This window comes from Morus notabilis, unplaced genomic scaffold (genome assembly GCF_000414095.1).
Source record: "Morus notabilis unplaced genomic scaffold, ASM41409v2 Scaffold206, whole genome shotgun sequence".
NCBI lineage: Eukaryota > Viridiplantae > Streptophyta > Magnoliopsida > Rosales > Moraceae > Morus > Morus notabilis.
Window position 1 is genome coordinate 435,514 of NW_010365213.1, and position 11,565 is coordinate 447,078.

Genomic DNA, 11,565 nt, shown 5'->3' on the forward strand with positions numbered 1-11,565 from the left:
GGCATTCCTCAAACAGCAATGGCTCAAATACTCTGATATATTCCTCAGCAGATTCAAACTGACCAGGAACACATTGTAGTTCAGTCTCCCCTGGCATAAAAATTTCAATCAGAAAAAACCAAAAAACCAAAGAGAACGCAATGATCACTGAGAACCTTCGTCAAGGGAAAAAGAAGAGGGAGGGGTATAGAACAAGTGCAATACATATCAATGTTCTAGGCAATGAAAACCTAAACCAATCACCTTAAGCATTAGTAAAAAAGGAAGTGCATACATCAACTGAAACCTCTACATCTAGAAAACAAATACCTTAAGTATCAGAAACATGTAACCCCAGTAAAAATGGAAACCATGTATACATCAGCTGGAGAAATTCAGTAGAGTGTTGTCTCAACTACAGTAAACTTTCATCATAACAACAATATTCTTATCTAACAAGCCCTCCCAAAGGTTAAAAACCCACCAACTTCAACGAGGATACGTTTCTAACTTTTGTGAGGCATGGGCCATACAACATCAGCTTCAACTTGTTTAACAAAATAAGTTATGAATCCGAATCAGCCAAACTTCCACATTTCATAAGCTTAATACAAAGTAAAGTAGCATATATGTCTCATGATAAGATACTATAAATTCAAATCCCACTCCTCAATGAATATACCATGAGAAACATTCAGACACAAGGCATATGATGGTGACAAGAATTACATAGTGAAATTGAGATAAAAAAGTAAAATCATTGCAATTCAAAATCTCGATTTCACACTATAATTGCCATCACCTTTGCAAGTTGTGTTATGAGTCTCATGGTGTAACAATTGAGGGGGCATGGAGCACTGGCATAAAAAAATAACGATAATGTCAAGATAGATGGCTCAACCTTACCAAGTATGATGTTGGAAAGCCATACATAAGAAAACAACATACCTGGGTGATGCCAAAACTTTTCATTGGTAACCTCCCGAATAAGACGTTCTACAGACGTGTCTTGGTATGAATTACTCATTGTCGTTTGCTTCTTGGCTGGTGGAAGTTTTTTGTTTCCCACTTTCAAATCCATGGAATTTTGACCAATCAGAGCTGGCTTCCTATTAGGACCCTGAGAATTCTTTAGTTGCCTCGTATCAGTAGGCTGCTTCCATGAACTCTGTCTTGGAATGGGTGGCAAGGCTTCCCCAGCAACATCACTATCGCCATTTAGCTTCCTAGGTCTAGCTAGTAACCCAGAATTCATATCACCATTGCTTTCATATTTTGAATCACTCAACTCAGAAGGAGTTCCTCCTTCACCAGAAGAGGCATCAACTTGCCTCTGGTCTTTAAATATTGTCTGGTTTTGCTTTTCTCCATAGCGTTCAGCAACGGGGTTCCTTCACTGTACGAGTTGTAATGGTTGAAGAGAAGGTCTGTCTTCTTGGTGTTGAAGTTTTGATAGGGCCAGCTTGCTTAACATCTTCCAAATTAAGGAACATGGTCTGTCTATTACGCTTCTTTCCCAATTTTGCCTCATTCTGTTGATCGATCTTCCTCTTAGCTGGATTATTTGCACACTTAACTGCATGACTTGCTTCAATACCCTTAACATCTCGTTGTTTTGGAACACAACCAGGTTCCTCTTGACCATCCATGGATGCATCACCTTTTCCATTTCCCTCCACATTACGGCAACTTTTAACACTCTGATCATTGGGGCCTAGATCTACTCCTAAAAAATTATCATCAGCACTAAAACCAGAAGTAACATGGTCCATTGCTCCGGACGTTCCTTGCTCTTGTGAAATTTTTCCCTCTTTTCCTAAACTACTACTTTCAGGTACATCGCCAGAACCCTCAGCATCAGACCATTCTCCTTCTTCTCTTTCCGTGGATGGAACATCTGAACGTCCAGGAATAAGCAATGGCACTGTTTTTGCATCCTCCCTATTTGACTTGGAAAATGACAGATTTTGCGAACTCTGATCTGTCGTCACCTTCTTCTCATTACCCCTTTCAGGGCCATGAGCAGACCTGGGTCGAACAAAAGGCTGAAAGCCAGATCCAGAAGGTGCATGTTGAAAAGCATTATTGTTTAACATTCCTGGGGGAGCATCTGGTACTGCAAGCCTTTCCACAGTCTGGGAACTTGTAGATGGGAGTGCCTTTTGTGGCTGGAAGCGTAAGATGCCGTCGGTCTCCTCATTATCCTCAGAAGGGAGTTGATTGAGATCAAATAATGGCCGTCCTCGAGAACCCATCTCATATGTAAATACATACAAACTAAACTTTGTATCCTCGAGTTCAAAATCGCCGTTTTCGTGTTTTCCTACCTAGAAAAGGATATATGGAACGGGTAAACAGTAAGCCAATGTAAGAGAATCAAACAATAACTGAAAGGCTCTAAAACAATCCCAAAATCTGATTGGGCAAAAGGAAGGTTTAAAAAAGTTAATGAGTTAACAAACAGGCTACATTATCCGAACCCAAGACACAAATTCAATCCATTAATCACCGAGTAATACCGTGAACAACACAGATATGAACGCAAGTAAAACCAGAATATAAAGGGTACACTACAAACCTTGTTCTTAGTTTTAAATTTTCAAATTATAGATTTCAAAAGTAATATTCAAATGAATCATAATGGGTAAAGTACTAAAACAAATTCACCGGATGTGAACCTCTAACTCAAAAGATACGAGTACGACAGACCACCATGTAAAACAGGAAGGATTTGACGGCACAAAATACCACAATGCAGAACTAAAGATCCAACAAAAATCCCAATTTAATTAATGGAAAAAAAAAACCCTAACAGAAACTTCAATTAGCCATAATCAATAATCACTTAAGCAGATGAAAAACCAAATCGACAACCACATGAAAACGACAGAGGAACCCAGAAAGCACAATTAGACACACAATTACCAACTATAATCACTAATCAATCCCATAAATCACCGCGGATCAAAACCAATAATATTTTCTCAGTAGCCAATCAATCAAATCCAAATCCCATCAAAATTCCAATACTGAAAACTGACCTAGCATTCGTTCTAGGGCTTTTGACAATCAAAAACTCCATAAATCACTCCCTTTCTCTACTAATTCGATACCAGAAACTCCAAACGACCCGAATTTACCCCAAAACGACAATCCGCACAGTCCAAAACAGATCGAACCCAGTTGTTCGTTCAAGAACCAATACATTAATCTAATGGTCAACCACGCGATTAGGGCCTTCTCTAATCTCATTATTCATCTTACTGATCTTTCTTTATAACGTAAAAAAATATAAATAAATAAATAAAATATTTCTCCGAAAAATGAAAAAAAAGAAAAAGGAATTAAAATTTTTAAGTAACTGTAGCAGATGGGAATTACCTTAAAATGCTTCTTTTCTTAGAGAGAGATATTATATTAAAAATGAAAATAAGATAGAGAAACTCTGCTGTAGGTTTGGGTTAGAGCGAGAGAGAAATAGAGAGAAGCGAGAACGCAAATATGAAGCATAGAAGAGGCGAAGTTACGGGCTTTATATAGGAAATATCGAAGGCCTTTCGCCGGCCGGTTTTTTCCTCCGTTCGCCGTTGTTTAATTCCCGGCCTGTTAATTTGTTGATTCTCGAAAACACCCCTCCTTATTAATTGTTTTCACATTGGTGACTGCGCGTGCGGAGTTGAAATTTGTTTTGACTGGAATAAGGTCAAGGGGTAATATAGGGATTGAGAATTTATTTTTCTTTTGGTTTTTTTCATTTTTTTTTCGCGACTTGTGTGATTGGGATAGTTGTGTGTTTTGTGTTTAGATTACGTGTATAACGCTCGCACGTGAAAATCTTAAGGTGGACGCTAACGTCCGTTGATCACATGCATGCGTGGGCCCTCGTCCGTCGATCTGATTGCACGCGTGGGCCTACGACTGCAAGCGATACTCACGTGCGCAGCCGCGCAAAGCTAAGCCTTAACCTGATGAACTTCTCTTCTTTCGCTCTTCTTCTCTGTTTTTTCTTTTTTTTTTTTTTTTTTTCCGAAAAACAGTGTTTAGATTATTATTCCTTTTGTGATGTTGGTATCCTCGATCATTTGATTGGGAAACTCATTATTTAAATACAAAAAAATCATTCTAGTGTTTTGGATCCAATTTTTGTAACATTTTTTTTTGGCCAACATATAGTCAAAAACGTGTGTGGAGCGTGACTTATTTAAAATAACAATTACACAAATTATCAGAAAAAAAAAGACCAAGAAAAAATAAAGATAAAAAAATAAAAACAAAAGTAAAAAAAATTAAAGCAAAAGACATAGAAAAAAGACAAAAAAAATAATAAAAACTTTAAGAAAAAACTTGTGTAAGATATTTGGCAACTGAAACAAATTTATAATTAAAAGTATTTAAAAGATATATAAAGGAGAAAAAAGAAATAAGAAATAAAAATGAATAAACTTAAAAAATCTTAATAAAAAAAGAGAATAGATATAGTTGTATACTCTCATTTTAAGAAGAGAATAGATATAAATAAAAAAATAAAAAAGTATTCACGCCCCAAACATTTATGTTTTTTTAATTTCAAATAAAATAATTTTAAACTAATAGAATAAAACAGATTTCATTTTTCAAAAATAAGTTTGGGGTACGTAGGTAATTATATATCTATTTCATTCTTCTTAAGAAGAATGTTTTTTTGGAGTGCGATACAAGACTGGGTTTTTTGGGGTGCGATAGATCTAAAAATCATTCTTTTTTAGGAGAAAAGTTTTGCACATTTCTCCGTTATATTAACCCAATAGATTCTTCTTTTTTCATTTATCAAATGTGACCTTTATAAATATTTTTTTCTCTAATTACTTTATTAAAACAATTTTTTCTCATATATGTCTTAATCAAAACTTTTTTTTTTTACCAAAATGATCCCCTTAAATAATTTTTTTGTATATATCCAATAAATAATCTTTAATATCTTGTTCTCAAATATATTTTTATAGAAACATTTAATCCACAATTTTTTAAATAATTTTCTTTCGTTTGTATTACTAAATAATTTTTTTCCTAATTCGCCCCATCAAAACACTTTTTTCCCCTTCATATTGCTCTATTTAATATTTTTTCTAGATAATAATAAAAAATCTAAGCCGTAAAATTTTCAAAAACAAATTAGTACCTCCTTATAAAAAAAATGTTGAATATATACGCGCGGAGTACTTATTGGAATTAGTCTCAATAAAATTTTTTTAACATGAATGCACCAACTTGATGAGGTATATCTCAATAAAATTTTCTCAACATGAATGTGCCTACTTGATAAAGTACTCTTAAGTACGATGATGTTACTTTTTTTCCTCTCTCTCTTCAAGTTAGTCTCGATTCAAACAGAACCCGATTAATGACGGATACACACACCTTACTCATATGTTAATTTTTTATATTGTTTTTAAAGAAAAATTGTAGTAAATAGCATATTAATGAAACTAAGGCCTTATTTTTTTTCACAACTCAATTTTTTTTATTATAGCATTTTCTCTCACAAAAATTTAAATTTAACTTTTTTGCATCAGTGTTTTCTCTCACATAAAAAAATTTGAGTGGTGAAAAGAACATTAATAGCATATTTTAAAACTAACTGAAGTAAATGGCAGTTTACAACATAAATGTTTCATTATGACTAGTAAAAAAATAACTTGCGTCGTAAAAAATCTTTATATACGTAGAGAAAAATCTTTTTACCAGTTGAAAAAAAAAAATTTATGTGGAAAAAATATTTTTACTACTCTTGAGAATAAGATTTACATGATAAACTGATATTTACTTTAAAAAAATTTAAAAACTGCTATTTACTTCAATTATTTACTACAACTATGTTATTTTCATTCTTCTTTATGTACATTCTTCGTATATTTCAATTGGATCTTTAAAATAAACATTATAATGGGGAGAAATAAGACAAATTCTCTTAAATTACGTCGGTTTAGATTTTTACCTTTTAGTACTCTACATTAATATCTTTTTTAGTCAAATAACTATTTTAATTAAAATGGTATTAATCAAGAGTAATAAGTAAAAATTCAGTCTCATATACTTTAAAAGTAAGTTTAACACTTTTATCTTATATAATAATTGTGTTCTGACCCAATATTTGAAATATATAATCGTGTTCTATTCAATAAAAGATTAATTTAAATTTTTCTTGCTCATTGTGTCTTTTTTTTAAGGGATTAGATCCTCTATACACTAATAAACACAGACTCTGAAACTCGAATGAAGCTCAATAAATAGTATATTTCAAGTTCTAAAAAAAAAAAAACACCTAAAAAGATTCCCTAAAATATTAAGGACATACATCGTTATTTAATATGTCTTATACAATCGATAAAAAAACTCGATCAAGTGATGTTGAGAAGCCCATAATACATAATAGGCCAGACAAAAAATCCCAATAAAACATATGATGCAAGCGAAAAGGAACATAAAACAAAAAAGGAAATAATAAAAACTAATAGGGATAAAAACCGTGTTATTACAAACAAAAACAAATAAAAAAAATTCACATATCAAAACATCAAAACACTAAGAAGAAGGAGACTCCTCAACACGAGCAGAAGGAGATGGTAGTTTTTTTTTTTTTCTTTTTTCTTTTTTTTTCAACTTCATCGTGGACTCAATAGGGGATGTAATGGACATTTTATAAAAATATGTAGGTGATAATCTCACATGCCGCCGAAGTGGAGAAAAAGCACCGTCCGAGGGTAGTTCAACAGAATTATCCATTCGGATTGAAACTTGCCCAAGCTCGATCGGATTTCTTTTGAGTGGGAGAGGACAATTCAACAGTAGAAAAGGAATGAACTATGAAGGGCCGAATGCGCTTTTATCCGTTGGTAATTACTAAAAATTATGCTCTTTTTCCAAGATAATAAATTAATAAACAGATGAAAAATTCACCAGCTGCCTCTAATGCATCATGTCATGAATCATGGCCGGGAGTTATTATATATATAATAATTCTACCTAAAACCAAAATAGTCATATAGCAGAATATTATTTTAAAAATGGAAGGAAATTTTTTAAATAGAATGGAAATTACAAGAGGAAAGACAATTATGGCTTTTGCATCCATTATTACGTTAGCAAAAGTGGTTTGGGAATCATCACTCACACACACACACACACACACAACATATATGGAATAGAATTATATGTAAGAGTCAATTTATTAAAATTTCAACCCCTTGGTTGTTCAATAATGAAACACGCGAGCGGTAGTTGACAGAAGATAACCAAGTTCTTGAATATTTTTTATTAGCAAAAGAAAAGCTCTTGAATATTTTTTTCTCATATTCAAATAAATTGAATTTGTGCTAACTTAAATTGGTTAATTAAAGGTTTATTGTTCATAGCTTTGTATGAGAATGAGTCACTTGCCCCAACTAGATACGAGAGTCGAATATCTTGTCTCTTTTAAACTTTGTTATTTTTACAACTCAAGTTTTATTATTACAGTGATTTCTCTTATAAAAATTCAAATTTAATTTTTTTACTGAAGTATTTTTCTCACACATATGTGAAACAAACATACCCTTAATGTTATTAAGTGTTCCGAACTGTGAAGTACAACCTACTAAAAGAACGTATATAATTTTTTTTTTAATCAAACTGAATATTAAATAGTATTAATAAGCTAGCTCATTGAGCAAAACGGAAGATACATCAGGTCCTACCATTTCAGAGGATACAAACCCTGTGAATTTAGACATTATAGTCCATTTACCAAGTTTGCCACTTGCAAGTCGTAAATTCTTTTTTTCTCTGAATAACCTAATTCGAATAACCTAAGTCGTAACCAGTTTCACCACTTGCATATCCTAATTCGAATTAGGGTCTAGATTAGATAGAATGTGGCCCCACTATGCGGGGCGTATCCTCTATCTTATATTCTAACTTATTTAAGATTATGTTTGGATTCCATTTCGTTCTTATAATCCAGTTCTCAAACTATTTTCATGGTTTAAAAGTTCAAATAGAGAGAAAGTGAGAGAAACAAAAAATGGGTCCAAGAAAGTCGTATTTGGCAACTGAAATAAAAAAAAAGGAAATAAAAAGTTCCTATAATAGTAAAACACTAACCCCTAGAAATATGAAAATGGAAAATGAGCTTTCTTATTGTTTATAAGTTCAGTAAAATCAAAAAGGAAATTATTTCGGATCTGTAACTCTCCCTCCATTTCTCTTTTTAGGATTTCTTTCTTTTCTTTTTGCGCCTCTCATTTTTCCTTTATAGGATCGTAGTTGTGTCGCTCTTTAATTGGATGTCAGACTCTCGACCTTAAAGAATGGCTCTAAGTCTCATGACAATAATTATGGTGGTAGTGGCGACTTCATAGACAGAGGGAAGTGATAGGAGGTACTTGTTTTTAGTCGACCATATGTGCATGCCGGATCTCCAGCATCCTTACAACTTCAGGATCTCGCTCGTCTCATCATGATGATCATGAAGGTTAGAGTTGTACGTGGAGTCACATAGATCCCCGCTGATCTATCTTTTATGGTTTTGGTGGCCAACTTATTGCCGATAATCTTATTTGTGCAACTGAGGAATTTTTTTGTCTCATTTCTAGTTTTATTTTGATGTAATAAAGGTGATGTTTATTCCGCCGTTTTAGTTTTTATGTTTTATTTTTGTAATAACGAAAGTTGTCGTCCACCCTTTTATAGTGGTGATAGGTTTATCCCGTTAGGTTTGATCTTATACAGTGTTGTGAGTGACCTTAATGCTATGAGTCATTTAGTCTCGGTTGATTGGTTTTATCTATAAACTGTAGTGGTTTTGTTAAACGAGCCTTTGTCACACTAGATTATTAATGTGCCCAGCGAAACTTTTCTCATTATGACTCGGCACTCGCATTCATCTTTGTGTCCCATTCGTCTTTATTGATGGATCTAGTTTTTATTCATAGTCGAATATCTTTGTATTTAATAATCATTTGTGACTATTTTAAAATCTATATTAACTTAATTATTAAATGAATTTTCCTCATTAAAAAAAAGGAAATAAATGATCACCTTGTTATTATAATTTCCTTTTTAATCCTGCTACGTTTCCTTTTGCGATTTGATAGAGACGCCAGTAATATACAATTATACATCGTGGAGAAGTATAGAGATATTAGATTGCCAAGTGTAATTTTTATTAAGAATAAAATGTCATTCAGCCTTTTTCTCTCCCTCCTCTTTTGTCCGTCCCGGGGGTGGCAGCATAAAGTACGATCGTTTTATCCTTAACATTTTATTTCCGTAAATGTTAATATTGTTTTGAGAAAACTGAAAAGAAGGGGGAAAGATTGAAAAGGCAATAATCCGTTGGGTGATTTTTTTCTATGCTTCTATTTGTGTGGTTACCTTTTTTTCCCTACGTAGCTCTTCTACAATACAAGCACTATAAAGATTTCACAAAAAGAAAAAAAAAAAAGAAGTAAAAAGAGGTGTAATTGGAAGAAAGAGTAAGACCTCCCTAATAAATATATAAATATAAATATAAATATAAATATAAATATGCTTGACGACTCTCGTGGGTTTTATCGAGGAAAAGGGTATTTATTCCTATTAAATAATTTCGTACCAATATTAAACCAAGAGGATGAATTTTGGTGGGTGGTAAAAGGGGCATGGGGGAGATGGTTGCTAGTGCGTGACTGAACTGGTGGCGCCCCACTCGGGTAGGTTGGAATCTACTTTTTTTAAAATTAAAAACTGCAAACGCCCAACCTACACTGGAGGTGCCTTAAAAACAAAAAAAAAAAAAAAATGAGAAAGAGTAAACTGGAGATATAAACTATAATGTTGTAGCTGAAAAGTAAATAAAGACATGACAAAGAAATAAATTTGAATTATAGATGTTAATATTGAGTTGGATCATGGATACGGTTGCCCCATTTTTAGTATGTATTTAATATATAAAGACAAGATTTATATTTAAACAAAACAACTAATGGTTGTAGGCTTAGTGGTATATCCACGTCCAACTTTCAATAAAAAAAAATACTGAGTTCAAATTCCTCCTCTTTAAAAGGGTTTTTTTCTTTTTTTTTTTTTTTTTTTTTTCCCTATGGACGGGTGATGGCGAGTTGGTCATTTTGTGTCTTGTACCAGAATTAAGTAGCCAGGAAAGAGCTACCAATCCTGTCCAACCCTTCATGCTCAAACCAGGCACGAAAAACTTTGAGGTACTTAAGTACCATTGACATTTATAAAGGAGGGAGAGAAAGGTCACGATTATGTACTTTGAGACGCAATAATACTTGATAGAATTTCACATGCGAGTGTTTTGAGTCTAGATGAATCGGTAAACAAAAACGGAACTCCATCACGAAGTGAGTCATATATTGCATGGTATTGAGCCATGCTCTCTAAAATTAGGGTTGTTCAACATAACCGAAACTAAATGACAACGTCCAAGTGACACTGACTAAACCAGTTGGGAAAAAAAAAAAAAAAAAACCTACAAGGGTTGGTGGCCATAACGTTGTTTGGTTCTCTCTGACCATCGACTATGAAACCCTAGTTATCCTCTTTGTGACTTTTCTTCTGTTCCTTAACCTCTAGCACCGTCTTTCCTCTCCCTTCCTCCATTACAACTATTTAAGGAGAAACACTCGTGCATGGCGGCCAACTAGTTTTTTCATTGATAGGTTTTCTAAAATTGAGATTTTATCCGTGTCGTGTGAAGATTGAACTGATGAATTGTTCGACCTTAATTAAAATGGAAGTTTAGTATTTCCTCCTAAGAATCATCCTAAATTCATTAAATTTTTTCCCAATACCACTCCAATTTTCGTTGTCGATAATATATTTTTGTCTTGGTTCTCTCTCCTACATGCACTGCAAAGCACACCGTTCAAATTATATTTTCCATTTGAACTAAGTTAAACTATCAAACTTAAAGTTTAGCTTCCTTTAGGTTCAACCGTTCAAACCATTTTTAAATAGTAAAAAAGTATCCACCCCATCTGTTTTTAAAAACCAAACACAAATTCAAATTTTCTTCCATGTTCAGATTAAAATTTTAACGGCATATCTAAACATAAATTTGAGCTACAATTTAAACAACAGAGTTCAAATTTTTCTGTTCAAATAAAAAATTCAAATCAACAAAATTTGAACCAATGAACCAAACACGCCTACGTCACATTGACAATGTGATTATATGTTATCGTATATTTTTTATATATGATCTTACTTTGTCTTAAAAAATGCATAACATTAAATTTTCCACTGATGATCAAAGTTCCTTAATTCTCATCTAAATGTGACATGAGTATTCGATTTATTCTCATAATAAAAAGAATAAACATTTGTGATATTAAAAATAGGGAAGGCGCGTTTGGTTGCAATAGGAGAATGGTAATGGTAATAGAATGAACAAGAAAATTGATTAATTTATTTGGTTGTAATTTTAGGAATACTACGGAATGAAATTTAAATATTTTCATGTTGACATAATTACCCTTATATTATATATAATATTGATATTTTATATGTCAATATAATTAATATAATATAATATAATATTTTATATAATTATGATATATAATATAA

The 11,565-nt window shown here is 32.7% G+C and overlaps 1 protein-coding gene across 1 annotated transcript in view; it reads right to left on the bottom strand.

The window, feature by feature from the left end:
- The window catches only part of LOC21404401 (probable helicase MAGATAMA 3), an 8,110-nt gene extending 4,643 nt beyond the window's left edge, over window positions 1-3,467 (bottom strand). Inside the window, 4 exon segments of the mRNA XM_024171909.1 lie at window positions 1-90; window positions 928-1,367; window positions 1,369-2,306; window positions 3,361-3,467. The exon segment at window positions 1-90 is cut by the window's left edge and continues 147 nt beyond it. Coding sequence (XP_024027677.1) covers window positions 1-90; window positions 928-1,367; window positions 1,369-2,234 — 1,396 coding nt within the window. The 5' untranslated portion in view covers window positions 2,235-2,306; window positions 3,361-3,467.
- Between the last annotated feature and the right edge of the window lie 8,098 nt (window positions 3,468-11,565).